Source organism: Cryptomeria japonica, chromosome 6 (assembly GCF_030272615.1).
Source record: "Cryptomeria japonica chromosome 6, Sugi_1.0, whole genome shotgun sequence".
In the NCBI taxonomy this organism is placed as follows: Eukaryota; Viridiplantae; Streptophyta; class Pinopsida; order Cupressales; family Cupressaceae; genus Cryptomeria; species Cryptomeria japonica.
Window position 1 is genome coordinate 394,576,926 of NC_081410.1, and position 20,347 is coordinate 394,597,272.

The 20,347-nt window shown below is 34.1% G+C and overlaps 1 protein-coding gene across 2 annotated transcripts in view; it reads left to right on the plus strand.

Annotated features, from left to right (window-relative positions):
- Positions 1 to 19,067: 19,067 nt before the first annotated feature.
- LOC131038314 (COP9 signalosome complex subunit 1) overlaps positions 19,068 to 20,347 on the plus strand; it is a 35,686-nt gene continuing 34,406 nt past the window's right edge. Inside the window, exons 1-2 of one of the 2 annotated variants that reach the window (XM_057970678.1) lie at positions 19,068 to 19,572; positions 19,920 to 20,252. In XM_057970678.1, coding sequence (XP_057826661.1) covers positions 19,198 to 19,572; positions 19,920 to 20,252 — 708 coding nt within the window. In that variant the 5' untranslated portion in view covers positions 19,068 to 19,197. The remainder of the gene's footprint in view (positions 19,573 to 19,919; positions 20,253 to 20,347) is intronic. The other variant, XM_057970676.2, reaches the window with a different exon arrangement.

Below are 20,347 nucleotides of genomic sequence, written 5' to 3' on the forward strand. Positions count from 1 at the left end.
TTCTGGAATCCTAACTCCTTTGCTTGTTAGCATGAGCATGCATTTTTCTTTGTTAGCTTTTGTAGTCACATAAATCTATCCATTTTAATTAAATGAATATTCCCTGTTTATTTGATTAAAAATCCACTAGCCATCAGTTAATTAATTAATATTTAATTAATTCATCTTCAAACATTCTCCTATTAATTAAATAAATTATTCAATTTATTTTAATTAATTCATTAAACCAAATTCACAATCAATTAAATGAATAAATCATAATTATTTCATTTAATCCCCTAATTCCTCTTTTAAATAAATTAAATAAAACATTTATTTAAATCATTTATCCCCCCCACTTGCATTTTCCTACAAATGCAACTTGCACACATTTATTAAAATAAATGAATTTTATTTTAATTAAAATCCTATTTTCCCTCACCCACCAAATCCACTTGCACTCCTAAGCCCCCTTCTAGATTCTTCTAAACCATTCCTAATTAACCTAATCCAGCCCCTAATTATTGTCACATTCCTAAGCAACTTGAAGTCACTTCTCAAAGACTTCAAAGTCTTTGAAAAGCATTAAATGCTTTGTGTGTTCAACAATTTAACCTCCAAAGTCTTCCAAAACCACTAATAGCTCTTACATGACCATTAATGGCTCTTACATAACCATTTATGGTTATTTCAACTTGCACTCATGGGTCTCCTCAAGCATTTATTGCTTTGACCATGGTTATCCATTTTGCCTTTGCACAAGAGTTTATCCATTGGATAAAAGCTTTATTCTTTGAATAAAGAATTTATTCATTCAACTAACCTTGACCTTAACTCCCAAGTTAACTCTCAGGTCATGTCAAGCACTTAATGCTTATTCCCTCTCCTCTCAACCTATCTCACATTGACACTTGTCAACAGGGATTAGGTTGAAAGCCCTCACATGGATTGAATTTCATTCAATCCTGACCCTTGTTGAGATTACTCAATCTCAACCATCCATTGCTCCATTTTACCTATAAATAGAGTTCACATTCCTCATTTTCAAATCCTCAAGCCTCAAGCATCCTGAAAACTTGTATGCATTTAATCTATAGTGAATTTTAGAGAGCATTTTAACATAATAAACTCATATAATTGTCATTTTGGTTTAAAACAAATCATCTTAGTATCTATAGCATCTAGTATTAGATTTTCATTCATATTTAAAACAAATACTTTAATCTTGAATCTCCATAAGCATCCATAATGCAAAAAGTTGCTGAGAGCTACACTATTTTGGAACTTGGAGAGGAGAGGAACAAAGGAGAAGGAGCTAAGAACATGTTAAGAGGCATTTGGAGATGCCTTCTTATATTTGTGTCATTTGTTAAATATGTTAGCATGATCTTAGTATCTCTTTTGATATGCCTGCTTAGATTAGTTCTTGGTTGAATAACACTAACGATTTCTTGTGTGTTTTTGTGTGTTATACGACTACAGGTTCTAGTCTGACCTTTGGGTATTTTGCAGAGCATCAACTTCTATGAATCTTTCCATAAGTTTTTGAAAGGAAGCACTTTCTTGACATTCTTGGAGGATCTCCTCAGTAATCTTTGTGTCCTCTAGATTTGCATACTTGAAAGGATTTGATAATCTTTGACCCATACTAGACTCTAGTTGTGGTTCGCTTTGCTTGTTTTCGTTGAGAGCAAGTGACAATGGGCATCTAATAGAAACTTTTTGTGAGAAAGGGGATGAACTCCTCTTCTTCGTGTTGTTCGGGGGTTGGTGGTTCAAATTGAGCTATGTTATAAGTGTTGCAAACTTTCAAGAAGAAAGTTGGGTTGATCTTTCATCCGTGATTAAAGCATTGACTCAATACTAATTTTTGGCAAAAGACTATACTTCTCAATGGCTCTTTGTCAAATTCATTTGACTTGTCTTGAAGATATAAGCGCATATGACAGAGAAATGTGCGATGAGATTTAAAGAGTTGGTGATTGATGTCGAGAAATCTATTTTGTTTAGCAAGTTTCCAGGAACTAGGTTGTTGTTTATTCGACTTAGTGTTGTGATGAAGACTTTTTCTTCTCAAAATATGAGGAGTGGTCATATACAGGTGATCAATGGTTTCCTTTGATTTGGTTGGATTATGATACTTGGTTTGAAAACTTAAGCCTACTCTATCAAATGAAGGTTTAGATGCCCTCTCACGACAAAGTGCGTCAAATGATATGGAACAAGAGTTTCCCGATATGGAAACTTGATTTGACAACTTAGGTTTAAACTAGGTATGCTTTGATGATGAAATCCATTTAATTGGCAGACCTTTTGATCAGTGTGATGATGTTGCCTCATTTTGATGGGAGAAAGTGTTATCCTTAGCTAGTTTTAGATTTTTGACAACTGTTGTTCTAAGAGTGACTTGTTTGATTGTTTGGAATAGTTTTTGATGTTTTGACTCAAGTTTTGTCTGATGAGGTCGACTGAAGATCCAAAAGGGTGTTCGAAACTGATGATAAAAATTTTCAAGAATGTTGAGTTTTGCTCTTTGTTTTTCACAGTTTTACTTATGCGCTAAGATAGAGACTGGATGCGCTAAAGTTTGACTCAAATGTGCTGTTTAAAACCACCAATGCGCTAAGTTGCACGTGCTACGCTAAACTAGAGTTTTGATTTTTGCTATGTCAGGAATGGTTATATGTTAATCTGTCCTGAATATGCGCTAAAGTTTAGACTCAAAGCGCTACAGTTTGCCCCCAATACGCTAGGCTGATGTTTCAACACACTAATATGTCTTTAAGAAGCGCTAATGTTTAGTTGCCAAATGTTCATACTGTTATGCGTTGTTTTTGAGGATTAATGCGCTAAGTTTAAGATTTGACGCGCTAAAGTTTGCTTCAGACGTGCTAAGATGTTGCTCCTACGCGCTAAACTACTCTGCTTTGTTTTATTTTTGGGTTTTTCTGAAAATTTTAACACTTTTTCAACTTTGATGGATGATTTTCCGAAGTATAAAATGCAAACACAACACAAAAAAAGACAACCATTTTTGCCTATTCTAAACAAAGAGTGTATGTTCTGCGAGGATGTGTAAAAATCCCCAATGTTTTCATAGGTTTGGATACAAAAAATACAATTCAGGTAGACTCTTTATTCAAGGGTCATCAACAATACCATAGCCCACTAGTCTCGATACTCCGTCAGCTCAAACAACTGTGTCACCCCCTAGGGGGCACCCATTTTTTTTGTCTTTTGCCTGAAATTAACCCAAAGTGAATTGCTTCACAATTGAGTAGCTATCTTGAGAGATATATGGTAAGTAATCTTGGGGGTGAATTCTTCCCCACCCTTGCACTATGATATTGAAGATTACTAGATACTGACTCGGCTCAAGGTTTCTATTTCTAAGGTTCGTAATCGAGCTTCCTATTCGGTCGTCAGTGATAAAATCCCTCAAGAGGCTTCCCAACCTTTAGAACAAAGGCTTTACGTATCGTAAAGATACTGGGGGAAGGCTAATCATTGCGCGAAACCGTTGAAAGGGACTTTCATCACCCTCCACTTTTAATTATAGTGTGTTGGAACACTTGGCGATAAAGTCGTTTCACACTTAGGTCGTTCCCCTCTCACCGACCATTTAAATGGCGCTCTAAGAGCAACTCTGGAGGGCAGGCCTGCTAAAGGATTTAAAATGCTTGAAGTAAAGAAAGCTTTTAAAAGTGGTTTGGCTTTTTCGTCAACCAATTAAGGGGAGAGTATATACCTTCCACTTTCGAGACAAGGCACACAAAGTTCTTTTTATCCTTCAAAGCAATGATTTGTTAAATTCTCTTTGGAGATGTTGCTCCAAAAAGCATGGTGTTCTTTTTAACTCCCCAATCAGTGATTTTTAAGCTAAGTAATGAAATCCTAGTCAACAAAGCAATTTTTTCGAGATGGTCAACAAAATGAATTCGATAGGGGAAAGATTTCCCTCTTTTGTTTTATCTAGAACTTGAAAACAAGTGAGGTTCTTTAACTTATGCAAGAAAAAGTAATGGATCCTTTTAGACACCAAAGAATGGTGAGGTTCTTTTTAAGACTTTGCATAAATAAAGGTTTGTCTTGTTCTTTTTAAAACCCAAAAATGAAGTGTTTTTCTCTTCCTATGAAAGCAAGGTAAGGTTTTGTTTGTTGTTATTTTTAAGTACTCCAAAAGAAAATGAGTTCAATTTTACAAATGAGGAAATGAAGAAAACTTTAAATAACTAACTTAACCAAGTTAGAAATAAAAATTTAATCACAAGCCTAAACTTAGTAAAAGAAAAATCTCTCGATCCTACAAACAAACGTTAGTTGCCTGCAACAAAAACCAGTTAGAAAACAATTTTTTTTTAAGGTGGACTTCTACAAGTCTAATTTTTTTTTGTCTCTATTACAATTTTGTTTTTCTTTTTGTGTTAGTGATGCACTAATTTATAGACCAGATGCGCTAGAGAATAGAATTGATGCGCTAGCCAAAAGCCCAGATGCGCTACATTGTTGCCTGGATGCGTTGCACTGGTGTTTTAAAGCACTAAGACCTACAGGGATTAATAGAAGTGATTATGCACTAAGGTTAAGTTGGGATGCGCTAAAGTATGGTATCAACACGCTAAACAGTGAGCAGGATGCACTAAAGGAAAGACCGGATGTGCTAGAGAATGGTATCCACGCGCTGATTCAAGTTTTCTGCGTACCTGCAAAGTTAGTCCTGCATCAAAAACAATTTGATAAATGGGGGTATGCCCCATGGTGGGCGCCATAAATGTATGCGGGAAAAGTGGTGCGATGAAATAAATATTACGAATTCAGGACTTGTCCACACACCAATGAGACTCTTGGTGCAAGTTATGGAGCTATATGGAATAACTCAACTTCCCAAGGGATGTTCCATTGTTCTCTATCTCACAAGACCCCTCAAGCCAATGCCTTTACTCTCAGATCACTGAGCAAAGTGACTTAGGGATGACAATCATGAGAATGAGGGATGTTTGATCAATCTAACATGAATGCAATCCTAAATGTGCATGATTTTAACAAATATGAATTAAACTAGCATGTATATGATGATAAGATGAAAGGATTAGTAAAAGAACTATCCTAACATGATACATTAGCCTAATATGATTATTATGATAAAGATAAATACTTCTAAAATGCTTATTAGATTATTTCTATTCAAAGAGAGACTAAAATGTTCGATACAAATGAGTATAGATTAGATGCATAAAACTTGGATCCTATAATGATAGAAGAATGACTCTATTTATAAGGAAAATAGGGCAATGAAGGGTCAAGATTGGATGATCCTATCAAGGGTCAAGATTGAAAGTTATCAATCCATATTTGCAATTCTCACCAATGAAATGGTGATAATTGTCAACATAAGATTGCTTGAGAAGAGATGTAAGAAGCATTAAATACTTGAGAAGACCTCATGGTTACTTTAGGAGGTAAGGGTTAAAGTCAGGTTAGGGTTATCCAATGGATAAAGCTTCTATCCAAAGGATAAACTCTTGTGCAAGGGTTAAAGAAATAACCAAGGTTAAAGCCATCGATGCTTGATGAGACCCTTGGGTTAGATGAGGGTTGAGTTAGAGAGAAAGTCTCTAATCATGCAAGAGGGTTGAGTTAACCATTAATGGTTTGGAAGACTTTCAAGGTTAACTTGTTGAAGACATAAAGCCTTTAATGGTTTCCAAAGACTTCGAGGGTTTTGAGAAGTGACTTCCCTTTGCTTAGGGATGTGACAATATTTTTTGGATGGGTTAGGCTAATTTAGAAGGGATTAGAAGAATCCAGAAGGGGGTTTAGAGAGGCAAGTAGGAGATGTAGCAATTTGCAAGTGGATGGGGGGTAATTTTAATTAAAATAAGTTGCTTTATTTCAACAAAATAGATGCAAGTGGGGGATTTAAATAAATTAGATTTATTTATTTGAAGTGAACAGTTTAATTAAATGTAAATTTAATAAAAAAGAGTAGAAGGGGGATTTTAATTAAATAAAGTGATTTATTCAATTAAATGATGTGAAAGGCCTAAGTGAATTTAATTAAATAAATTGAATAACCTATTTAATCAAATAGATGAATGTGAATGCTTTAATTAAATTAAATTTAATTAAATAGAGGAATGAGAATAAAATGAATATTAAATATTCACTTAGGAAAGTGGTCATTTTTATATGTCTAGAGGATCAATAAATTTTTATCCTTAGCTAGAAAATTTCAAGTTGCAAACATAAATTTTCTTGCTTCCCATGTTTACTACTCATCTTGTTGGATGTTGTTTATGAGAAAATATGATGACTTGAACAAATCATGAAAAATTATTCTTTGGTCCAAATGGCATCGCAATGCGAGTTTTATTGCATCTTCTCGGTCTCATTGCATTCAACCAAGGCATAAGGGTGGGTTGGGAATAATTGATCCTAAATTTAAGGATTGCACGTCTTGATGCAAAATGGATTATTAGAGCTACTAGAGGGGATGAACCATGGAAAATACTTGTTTGCAATATAGTTTTCAAGCTAGAACAAATAATAAGTGGCATTCTATCAATTGGTTTGATAAAGTTATTATTGCTCAATTTTTTACAATTAAGGCCTCTTATCCTTTACAATCCATTTGGAAATATTGGCAACATGTTTGTCAATTTCTATAGCAAAATGGTTCCTCTTTGGAAATTGGTTTTAGTCATGCATCATCTTCTATTTGGTGGAATAAGTTGGTCAAATACCATAATCAACCACTCTCTATTTGTTTTCCCAAACATGCTTTGTATTTGTTTAAAAAAAGGTGTTCATCACTTTAAATATATTTGAGAATTTAATACCCTTGAATGGGCTTCATGGCTGAACATAAAAAACTAGTATGGGCTGGTAAACAAGTATAATCTTTTCTTCATATTTGTGCAACCATTAGTTCCTCTTCAATTGTCCATGAAGATTTGGACTCCAAGGGAATACGATTTTTTAAAAGATTGGAGGTGGTTTGCTTCATCTCATTTCAATCATCTTCCACTTAAGAAAAAAATATTTTCATTCCTTGCCTCATTGGAATATTTTGCCATGTCTTAATTATAAATGAAAAATGGAGATTTAGTACCAAAAGATGGACTAAAATGAGTGCACAAATATGGAAATCTAAAATTGATTGAGAGACTCAATTGTTGGCCTAGAATATTTTGCACCATAAAATGTCCATCAGTGACAAATTAAGATGCATTGCAGTTCAACCAGTTAACTGCCCTTTCTATATGCAAATTGAAAATATGAAATACATATTCCGGGATTGTCCCTTCATCAAAAAGCAATGGAATGCTATCTTTAAAAAAAATATGTTAATTTTCATCATAAGTGGAATTGGAAAGCTCTTTATGGGTTTCGTTTACATAATTATATCATTGTTGATTTTATTAGACAAGTTATTTTAAGACATATATGGAAGACAAGGTGTATTGTTGTGTTCTCAAACAACTATTTTCAAGAAACTGGTATTTTAAGGCTTTACTCTGACATAGTTTTTCAGGTTGCATTTTTTATGTCACAGATACCAAACTTATACAAGAGAAATGTTTCAGCCATGTCGCAACTTCAAAAAATTCATGATCAAGTGAAATAGCTTGAAAATAGTTGCCATATGGACCTTTGCAAAGTGTTTCGTCATTTTTCTTCATTGTAATGTCAATTGTTGCCTTTTTGTAATTATTACTAGTTTATAGTGTTTTTTCATGTATATTCAATGTTATGCCAGTTGTTGGCCCATTTTAATCATTATTGGTTTCTGTTTATCTCTTTAAGCTACCTTTTGTAGCTATTATCCTTTGTAATCTTGCTTAGTTCAATATCCAACTTTCTTCAATATAAAGAATAAAATTCCTTGTAATTTATTAAATTATCTTGGCCACATCACCATAATTTTAGCAATAAACCCCAATTAGTCTAAAATATCATCCATCCATTTCTTGAACCTATTGTTAGTTTGCAAAGTGTCATGCAACATATTTGCAAGGTTCACGACCTAAAAGAGAAATTTAGATAAAAGATCCATAATTGCAACTCCAAAAGTAATCATATTACTAGAAAATATTTTCAAAAATATTTATTTCCAAGTTAAAAGGGGATAATATAATGGAATATTTATAGATAAAATGGCGAGAGATGTTGTTTGCTAATAATAAAAATTTCTACACAAGTTTCATAAGGCGAATGATACAAAAAAGAGGATAAGTTATCACAGGACCTATGAATGAGTATGGAATTATAATAGATGTTTGGATTATTTATTTTTACATAATAAACAACACATGAGGATCTATTGAAAGAAGCATGGTTGATCAAGTTGTAGGTAGTTGTTAATAGAGGATTTTTAAAGATAGAAATTGAGCCTAAGAAACAACCTTTGATTTACAAATAGCATTACTGGGCTTGTAATATTTGGTTGACGAAAATGAGCATCTCCATTTGAATTTTAGTCACTCATCTATAAATAATGAGGAAATTAATATCATATATGGACATATCTCAATAGGAAATGGATGATAATGTATCCAATGTGCCATCATTCATCTTTAAAAAAATTACCTCATATGATTGGAGAACTTTAGTTATAACTATTAATAGTCAAGGGCCAATGGGGTTGTGCTCAAATGAAAAGGTCATAAGGTTCTCATGGTGGAGATCCATGTTAGAATTCCCCAAAGTTGTTAATGTGGCTTCTAAGTTGAATACGTTGAAAGGAGAGGAGGTCCCCCTTGTGACCTCCAACTTCTTACAGATCAAAAAGAAAAAACCATGGAGATTCAAGGGAATACATAAAATGGATTGTTTGTAACTAATTCTTAAAAAGACCAATATATATATATATTTTAAGGTTGTAATCACCCTTGTAGGTCATATGGAGGGGCCTTACAAACCCATACAAGTTTTCACCCCTTTCTTAAATAATGTTTTCTCCCTTAATTGTTTGGCAAGAGAAAATAGTTTATCATCCAACCAAAGTACTCTATACCACCACATTGAAGAAGGGTGGAAACTTAAACCATTGTTGATAGAGATTTATTTCTAGCACTAAAGAGTGAAAAAACTTCACTTATTCCAAAGCCTCAATCTTAAAACAAGGTTCCAAGGTTCCAAGGTTCCAAATAATCTTCACTTATTCCAAAGCCTCAATCTTAAACCAAGGTTCTAAGAGGATTTCATCTTGACATTGAATAGAGGCCTATGATTTGGATTTCATGGTTATATTAATTTAGAAATAAATAATACTATTTAAGGAAAATAATCCTTCAAGTGATCCAACTATCCATTTTACCAATCTGCATATTCATCATGTGTATGGATTGATGATAACTTGACCACCACATTCTTTGAGTTGAGTTCAATGAGACTAAGTAGAAATAAGCATCCCTTTTTATTACTCTATTTGGTTCATAAGAAATAAATTTGTTTGGCTAATATTGTAATTTATTTTTCAAATTTTCAATATACCATTTCCATACATCCTCTAATGAAACATTTATATTAAAGGGGATGCCAAAGTGTGTAGAGATAGATCCATGTATAAGAAATTTTCATTATGAGGTAGTCCACTTTGAAGGAGGTCTAAAAGAAGTTAAAGTGTTTTATTTTGTTCATGGGCAACTAAAATCCAAACATAACGCAATAAGCATCCAATTATTAACACTATTAGATATTTTTTCTACTAAATTTTGTGAATAAAATATTTTCATCATCCAAGATGATTTTAATTCTAGAACATTACTAATGCCTTTTGTTAGCATTTTCTAATGAGAATGTTGCAAGATATAACCAAGAACATCAGTCATGAACGTGAAAATATGAGGAACCAATGGACATCCTTGTTTGATAGACCTTTGAAGAGGAAATTATTCATACAAATAAATATTAATGGTTATTCAAGCATTAACATCCTTGAAGGGGAGTTGAACATATGAGATATTTCTTTAACCGAATCCAAACCATCTAGGTATTTTGCAAAATTTATGTTTTATTCTATCATAGACTTTGTCAAAACATAATTTGATTAGAAGAGTATTGGGTAAAAATTATTGTGCCTGTTTAGTTGAATCCCGAGTTAAGACACGATTATCTAGAATGAGTCTTCCTCTTAAGAAATTGGTTTATTTTGGTTGGACAATTTCTTGAGTAGTGATCTTAATGTGTCTTGCTAGAACTTTAGCTATGATCTTATATGTAATATTAAGGAGTGTAATAGGCCTTCATCCTCAAACTAAATTAGACTTTTTTATATAAGATTAATGGGCCCATTGTTAATTTTAGGCCAAAGAGAACTATGTTCAAAGGCTTCCAGATACACTATAAATAAATCCATTCTAATGTAAGATCATAAAGACTTGAAAAAATTATCTTAGAGCCCATTATTCATTGCCTTTTATCATTAGGCATGGCTTCTAAATTTGTATCAATCTCTTCAATCATAATGATTATATCTAGACATTATTGTTGTTACTTATCAATTTTGGTTAGAATACATTTCCAACAAAATTTTCAATTAAATCCTATAAAATATCACTTTAAAAGTACAAACAAACAAGTTTTAAAAATTAGTAGAAAAACTTATTTAATAATTTTAATATGTGCATAATTAATTATTCCATACCATCCTGAATGAAGTAATAAAACCACTTACTTGTATCTACCACAACTAGTTCTCTACATGCTCTCCAAGGTTCTGCAAAATTTGGGACTGATATCATGAAAGGGACCTTAAAGAGATCAGTCCAAACCGGTCATATTTGTCAATACCAAAATATTCGGTTAATCCTCCATTGTGTTTCTCCTTTATTAGATTCTCCCCCATAGAACTCTTAGGTATGCACAACTGCATTCCTCTAAATAACATACCATCCTGAATGAAGTAATAAAACCACTTACTTGTATCTACCACAACTGGTTCTCTACATGCTCTCCAAGGTTCTACAAAATTTGGGTCATCATCATATAAGGTCTTCAATTCCTCAAATCATAATACTATCACTCTCATCTTTGTCAGCAAATTCCTTCTCCTACTCAATACATCAACAACTTTGTTAGATTTCCCACTTCTATGCTTCAACACAAAGGTGTAACTCTGCAAAAATTCTACCCATCTCATATGTCTCTGATTCGACTTACTCTGACTGTTCAAATACTGTAAGGCTTGATGATCTATATGCAACGCAAACTACTTAAGCAACAGGTAATGTCTCCACTCCTTCAAGGCTTGAATTATGGAATAAAATTCTTGATCATACACTGAATATCTCTTCCAGACATCATTCAATTTCTCACTTAAATAAGCTACTGCTCTCCCTTCCCGACTCAATGCTGCTCCTATTGTTGTTCCACTTGAATCATAATCCATTGAAATACTTTATTGAAATCTGGTAAACCTAACACAGGCTGCTCAGTCACTTTCCATTTCAACGGTTCAAAACTTTTGTTTGCTCTGGTGGTCCACTTGAATTCCTTTCGATCTCCCCTCATGGTCTCAGTCATAGGGTTACAAACTTAATTGAAATTTTTGATGAACTTCCGATAGAAACTAGCCAATCCATGAAATGATCTTACCTCTCCAATGCTTTCTAGTGTAGGCCACTCAACAATTGCTTTTACTTTCTCATAGTCCATCTTCAAACCATCCTCAAATATCACAAATCCCAAATAGACTAATTCATCTTTCATGAAAGTACACTTCTTAAGATTTATCAACAACTTTTCTTCCCTCAACCTTTGCAAAACTTGTCTCAAATGCAACAAATGCTCCTCTTTTGTCTTACTAAAAATCAGAATGTCATCGAAATATACAATAACAAACCTACCCAATAATTTCTTCAATACCTCGTTCATCAGCCTCATGAAAGTACTCGATGCATTAGTTAACCCAAAAGGCATCACCAACCATTCATACAGTCCTTCATTTGTCTTGAATGTTGTCTTCCACTCATCTCCTTCTCTAATCCTAATCTGATGATATCCACTCTTCAAGTCTATCTTTGTAAAGTATTTGGCTCTTCTCAAACAGTCCATTATGTCATCCATCCTAGGCAAAAGAAACCAATATTTTACTCTGATCTTATTTATTGCCCTGGAATCGATACACATTCTCCCCTCTCCATTCTTATTAGGTGCTAATATTGTTGGTACTGCACAAGGGCTCAAACTTTCTCTGATCAAACATTTCTTCAACAACTCCTGCACTTGTCTATTCAACTCTTCATTCTTTGTCAGTGTCATCTGGTGTGCAAATTTGTTAGGCAAACTAGCTCTGAGAACCAGGTCCATGCAATGATTGATACTTTTCATAGGTGGCAATCCATCAGGCACATTATCTGAAATAATGTCTTCATATTTTATCAGCAAATCTTTTATCTCTTATGGTTGTTCCTCTTCATGCTCCAGATTCTCAGTCTTCTTAGGAACTAAGGCCAAGCACACATTCTCCTGTCTCAATCCGTCTAGGAATTTCTTTCCATCCACCAAACAGACTCTAGCATTCATACAAACTTCACTCTTCAAAGTTTCCTTCAAGGGCAACAAGGTTTGCTTCATCCCATTGGCCACAATAGTGTATGTATTCTTCCCCCCATCACGTATTGCTTGTTTATCAAACTTCCAAGGTCTACCCAACAAAAGGTGATAAATATCCATAGGCATAATATCACACAAGACTTCATCATGATAATTCCCAATTTTCAATTTCATCAAATATTGCTCACTTACTAACAACTTATGTTCATCCTGAATCCATGCTATCTGATAAGGCTTAGGGTGTTTCAATCTTTCCAAATTCAACTTATTCACCATCTCTTCTGAAACAAGATTATCTAAACTACTAGTATCAATAACAACTTTATAACACTTAACAGATACCTTACATCTGGTCTTGAACAAATTCTTTCTCTGTAAGGGCTCTTCATCTCTCCTGGTATGACACAAATCTCTCCTCATCATCAACAATTCTCCATCTCCTGGTTTATTATATGATCCAATGGGGTTTTCTTCCACCACTGTTGTTCTTTTGGTATTCTATGTCTTCTTACATTTGAAATCACGACATCCTTCTCCTCCACACTTATAGAAATTTCCTCTAAACACTCTCCTCTCTTGTCTTCCAAAATTCTCATTCCGGTAGCCATCTGGTTCTCTCCTCCAGTAGAAATTTCTATCATCTTTCTGGTATGAATTACCTTCTTTGCTCACTTCTTTGTCCTTATGCTGATCTGTACAGGTTCCTCTACCTTCAGTATATCCTCTTCCTCCTTTAAATATTCCTCCAGAAAACCTTCCACCTCTGCCTCTTTGCCTTTGCTCATGTCTTTTGTTTAGCTTCTCTTCTACCTTCAGGGCATACTGGTAAGCCTCTTTAACACTCTGTAATTTGATCAAACTGAGTTCATATTGTATAGACACCCACCATCCATTCAAATATCTTGCAACTTGTTCAACTTCATCATCAACATGTCCGGATCTAATATTCAACTTGTAAAATGCTTCGGTGTATTCCTTCACACTAGATTCCTTCAGTCTCAAATTCTACAACTTTTGGAACAAATTTACTTGATAATCAGCGGGCATAAATTTTGATTTCAACTTACCAACCATCCGATCCCATGTCTTGATCTTCTCTTTACCTCTTCTTTGTCTATCAACCTGCAAATATTCCCACCAAAGAGATGCATGACCTTTCAACCGGGTACAGGCATATTTCACCTTCCTTTTTTATGTAGTGTTTTCAAAATCAATATATTTCTCCATCTTCGAGATCCAATCCATCAATTCATCCGAATCCAACTTTCCATCATATTCCGGTGGGGTAAGATGAGGTTTAGTATTCACCCTACTCAAAACCCTCAAAAACCTTTCCTCATCCGGATCAACCGTCAGTGGGTTTACTTGTTCTATCGGGGCTTCTTCTCCTTCATATTCACTTACATGTTCAATGTGTCGACCTCTTATCTGGGTTGTTTCCACGGCTTCCAACCAGGCTGCTATTCCTCACAACATTTCCATCACAACAAGGTCTGCATTGCCACGCGCTCCACCATTCCTAGTTCCTCTTCACACCATCTTTACGCTAGTCCTTTGTAGCTGTAGGTCGGATCCACAATTTGCCACCCTACAACAAAATTCTCAAGACAACACAATCTCCAAAATGAAATCTCACTCTGATACCACTTGAAGTAGTCACCGGCTAGGAGGGACCTCAAAGAGATTGGTTGAGACCAGTTAGCAAGAGTAAACACAATGGAAACACAGGGACATGATGGAGGCAATGTAGAAAAAATTGAATTATATCATGAAAACTTATTACAACCAACCGGTAACAACCGGGTTACAAAAACCGACTCATAGGCCTGCTAAAACATGCTCAAAATACAGAACAGGTTACAACTGGGACCTCAAATCTTAATATCTATCTTCTATGCTCAATCTAACTTCTTGATTCTATTCTAATGCTCTATTACAATGATTTATACAATCCAAGGGGATCCAGTCGGCCCAAAAAGTGATCAAAACCCGAAGAACAAGACCTAATGTGCAAAACCAACAAGGTCGGCCTTCGCCAAAGAAATTCCTTCGAAAAATCCAAAGGATGAAGTGTAGATCATGGGAAAAGGTCATCCACATGCCAAGGAACATCAGAATCAACGCTCAGGGCTTCGCAAATAGGTCCAGGCAACCAATAACAGAAAATTGTCTCGAAAACCGGTAGTGATAACATGCCAAAAAATGATCCAAATGCTCCACGGTTTGGAAATAAGGAAGATGATCAGGTCTTCAAGAAAAATCCAACTCCACAGGTTCTGGTGAGCCAAATTCGGGACACACATAAAGAAATGCTGAAACTGCAAACAAAAAGCAAAACATAAAGGAAATATTTTTGGTTGATGCAAGATTGCTATGAACTAGGGATGCTCCTACATCAAAACCAATAATGGTTCAAAGGATCCTCTGCCATATTAAAATCACCAACCATATACATTTTTCTAAGGGTGACTAATTAATTCACATGTTTATATCCTCCATAGGGATGCCAATGCTTAAATAGTCATCAACGGGTCATTGTTTGAATCATTCCCTATTTAACAATGCATTAAAGAAGGATGTCCACTAGTTTCTTATCTTTGCATGCTTAAAATTGATGCCCTTTCTTATTTCCTTCAATATGCCCATCGATAAAATCTAAATCAAAGTTATTTGATTATATAGTAATGTTGTTGCATTGAATGCCTATTTTTCTAACGACAAGATGTTGTTCTTAGAAAGTCTAGCATTTAAGGAAATAACCAATTCTCTTAATGGTTTAGATGTTTATTATGTTGCTTCTAGATCTTGCAATTTCCCATGAAAAAATACAATACTTTATGACTTCTTCCAAACCTCCTTTATATTGGATTCCCCCATAATAGAAGTTACTCAAACATGAATCTCTCCCGAGTTACCTAGTCCCTTTTAGTCTAGGAGTTATATTAAAAGATACATGAAAATGGTATCTCAAAAAACTAAATACAAATTGCTATATTGGATAAACAATTTTTTCTTCATTGTACGTAAAATCGAAGTTATTGACACAATTCTTTTAGATAACCTTGTGCGTATCTTGTCATTTTGGCTTCCATCTAAACCGTGCTACTATCAATTTACTAAAGTTGTTAGAAATTTCTTGTGGACCAAATGGGGTAACAAAAAAGGAATGCCTATTTCTACTTGGTCTCATTGCAGTTAGTTGAAAGAATCAGGTGGTTCAAGTATCACAAATCATTACAAGGAAGGAACATGTCTTGTTGAAAAAACAGATAATTGGATTTCTATAAGGATTAATTCCTTGAAAGGATCTTATTTATTTCCAAATTCACAAAATCACAACCTTGAATTGTTGGATCTTTATTTGATGGAAAAATAAAATCCTACCAGATCCCTTCTTCAAGATTTGAGATTTAGAACAAGTTAAGAGTATTTGGAAGTCTTGGTAGGTTGTTACATCTCTTTTGTGTTGACAAGAAAATTCTCTAAGCAATGGCTTGATTTTCTCAACTTCTTTAGTTTGGTGGAAGATAATAGTTTAGCTAGATGAAAAATTGCTCTCTTATCAAATAATTAAAAAGAAAAATGCTATTCAATAAAGGTATGCAAACTTTTATGGATTTGTGGGATTTATCTAAAATATTATAGAAGGATGATCATAGTCTCAAAATAGAATTCAATCTATTTAAGAATTAGTTGCTAACTATTCACATTATTTGGGCCAGTTTCGACCCTTGGGTGGATTTGACGGACGTGATCTCCCTACACGTGGTTGCTTAGCCGAAGGAGGCTTTTAGTTTAGATGTATGCTTAATCAAAATGTTGTAATCTGCTATACAAAGGCTAAGATTCTAACATATATGTATGTTGACATTTTTTCATAAATAAATAAATAATAAAAATAAATATTCAGATTATGTAGTCCCTTTTCCCCCAAACTACAACTTAAACTCTCCACTCATATGAGATCTGTAATTTTTAAAAGATTGGTGTGACCTACTAGTTGTAACATTATCAGTTTTCCTATTAGAGCTACATACATGAGGCTAGTTCCTTCTTTCCATGTAGATGATAGATTCAATTCTAAATGGAGATGCTCCTTTCTTCCATTAAATGGTTTAAGCTTAACCAAACTCTTTAGAAATAAAATGCAATTCTCAACTTGAATTTTTAACTTATAATTTTTTTCATTACAAATTGCCTATCAGTGACCACTTTTGCTTCTTGCAATTGGTTGCCTTCCATTGTTTTATAAAAAATAGAACCCACCAAACATTTCTTTTGGTTCTATATTCATTCTCATACATTGTAAAAATTTATCATCTCTTCTTTGACCACTATCTTTCACATGAAGCTTACATAGAAATCCATATTGGCGGAGTCAATATCCCTCGTCATGCCATATTTGAATCGTGCTTTTAAACAATCTTATTTTTTTACCTAGAAACAAAAATGTTCAACACAACTTGTTTACAACACGATTATTCTTGGAATTGCAATTGTAGATCTTCTATCTAACCCTGTTTTTCAAGATGTAAATATACAAATATTTCATTGGATACCTTACAAGCTAACAAGGAGCTTTAGGAATAAATCGATGAATTTTGGAGTAGCTAGACATCATTGGAGGGAATTAGATGACCTAGCAAAGAGAATGCATAATTGCTAGGAATTTTCATGTTTATTTATCTCCTAGGATGTCAAACAATATTCCTTTCTAGATTAAATTCCATAATTTTTCCCAAGGTGGGAATTGAAGTCTTCAATTCTGCAATGCTGAAGAAAGTGTAGTTTAACAAGATGAATTTCAATTTTAAATTGTTATGGTCATGATGTCTTTGATTGATAGTCATATCATCCAACTCTTAAGTTGTGTGGATGACATTAAACTTGTTAATGCAGGTCATATGATTTTTGTGTTTGTCAACAACTTGAGGAATTTTATAGAAATTTTGAGCACTACACTTGTTAATGTTGTTTCTACTAATTTTATGATGGTTGCAAATTTACATACAAATATACGACATTCTTCTCTAAAGCCATGTGAGGTATTCCTAATGCACATGATTTTGAGGATTGTTTTTCTAATGATACTTTTAGGGATTCCATAACTTTTAACCTTGACAAGGTTCTATTGCTGAAGTCCTTCAGTTCCAAAGGTGAAGCTTTGCTCTATTGATCCACAAATGATTATGGAAGCCTTGCAAAGGTAGTTAAGAAGTTGGAGGCAATAGTTTTTACAATGGTTACTCCACATGTTGTAAATCAATTGAATCTTGTCAAGATCATCAAAGATGTCAGAACTATCAAGAGATCTTTCCCATCAGTGTTTGGGATTGATGTTAATAAACATCACGTAAAAGAGGCTATAAAGACTTCTATAAGAAATTATGATGGACGAAGATGGAATTACCAAATCTATACATTTGAAGGATAAAGATGTTGGGACACCCACAATCAAGGCTATAAATGAACTTTGATCAAAATCGTTTACTCAAAATCTTCCTTTTTAGTGCATATTGAATGATTTGTAAGCTTATTCTTTGTTTCATGGTTATGAGGTGTAAAGTCGCTTATTGTATTCATAGCAATTCATAGATTACTAATCTTTATATGTTATTGGAAATTGTGATGGCTCTCTCATATGCACCATGCTTTAATTCAATTAATTTTAAAAAATACACTTAAATATCTATATTATCATTTCAAACTTAATATAACTGGCATACCTATCTTTAGAGGAATATAGGTAAAGTACGTCGAAAAATATCATATTTGTTCATTATTCCACTTAAAAAATTATTATATTAGTATATTGTAATTAACATGAAATTATTATTAAGATATGATTATATTATTATGTTTTAATATATTCTAATTTTTTATATTTCTATATTTTCATTACACTCTTTACAAAAGTAAAAAAAATAGTACCAAATTATTATATTTTTATGTTCTATTAAACTCTTGATCAAAGAAAACAATCTATTAAGACTATATTATTATTATTATATTATCATATCGTTAATTTTTATTTTATATTCCTTCTTATTCTTATTAGATTGAGATAATTATAAAGTTAACAAAATTGTTTCATCTATCAACTTAGAGTGAGTGGTAGTAAGGTCAAAGTGAAGATATAATTAACATTAAATAATTAAAAATAATATTAAAATGTTTTTCTATTTTCATGCATTTAAATATCACAAATACATCAAATTAAATGCTTCCAATTTTTATTAACACATATCTCTACATCCACATGTGAGCATAATATACCTTCACCATAATTAAGAATAAAATCTTTATCACAAATTTACCAAAATATTTTATGAAATTGAACCCAGTTCTCCAATTTCAAAAATGTATATTTTATTTGTTAATTTTTTTAAATTTTAACAGAAAACGATTACTACTTGATTGTGATGAATATTAATACCTTGCGTATCAAGGTATAGTTACATATTAAAAATAAAATAAAATTGTAAGCAAAATTTAGTTATAGTCGTTCCAAATAATGGAGGCCACATTGACAATGAACCGCCATTGGCTTCTCTATATAAAATTTGCAAACAGAAATTTCCATGAAGGTCGCCATAAAAACTAAACTGCGGAAGGTTTATAATTTACTGATACGCTTGCAGAAGTGCCAGTCCAAGCTAAATGGATTGGGAGGAAGGCGCGGATGGGAATGACGTTGCAAATGTAAATGGTGGGGGTGTGATGGGCAGTGAGCAAATGGATGTGGAGGCATACGCCGCTCTTTACAGTGGGAGAACGAAGATCATGAGGCTGATGTTCATAGCGGACAGGTGTGGAAATGAAAGCATGGGCTTGGAAGCCCTGCGGATGGCCTACCATGAAGTTAAGAAGGGCGACAATACGGCGTTGCTCAAAGATGTGCTGCACAAGCTCGAGACCAGACTCGGCCCCTCTTCTCCCTTCTCACTCTCCAACGAGCACGACTGGATGGACGCTGTCGACCGCCGTGCTCAACACCGCAAAGAAAAGCTCGACAACGAACTCAATGGATATAAGGTATCGCTTTCTCTTTCTCACGCTACTGCCTCCTGTGTTCGCTTTTCAATACACAATTCAATTATAGGGGCAAGTTTTAAAGTTTCTCGGTCTTAAACATCAAGGCAGCATTGCGATTAGAAAACATCGACAGTCCTAATATTAAACGTATGGGAAGAAATTATAAATTTTAGGGGGTAACATTAAACCGGGATTGTAAAATCTTCCTCAAACTGCCCCAAGTAGATTATTACTTCGACCCTACTGGAAAGGAATCGAGCCCCGCCTCTCTTTTGGGTTATTGTGTCCGTTTTGTACTAGAGCACTGGTCCTGAGGGTTGGTTGTGATGTTGCTTTTGGGTTCGCAGACAAATTTAATAAAGGAGAGCATTCGGATGGGATACAATGATTTTGGGGACTTCTTCTACGCGCATGGCATGCTGGGAGAGGCCTTCAAGAACTATGTGAGGACTCGTGATTACTGCACCACATCAAAGCATATAATCCAGATGTGCCTCAATGTGATCTTGGTAAGCATCGAAATGGGGCAGTTTGTGCATGTCTCCAGCTACGTTACCAAGGCCGAACAGACCCAGACGCAATCTCCCGACCTCCAAGACAACCTGCTCCCCGCAAAGCTCAAATGTGCTGCTGGACTTGCCCACCTCCATGCCTCCAAATACAAGCTAGCTGCTCGCAAGGTAATCTCACTTTCTTTGTCTTTCTATACATAATTACTGCACACACATACATCAATGACTTTTGATTCCTTTCTTTTACATACAAGGCAATAAAG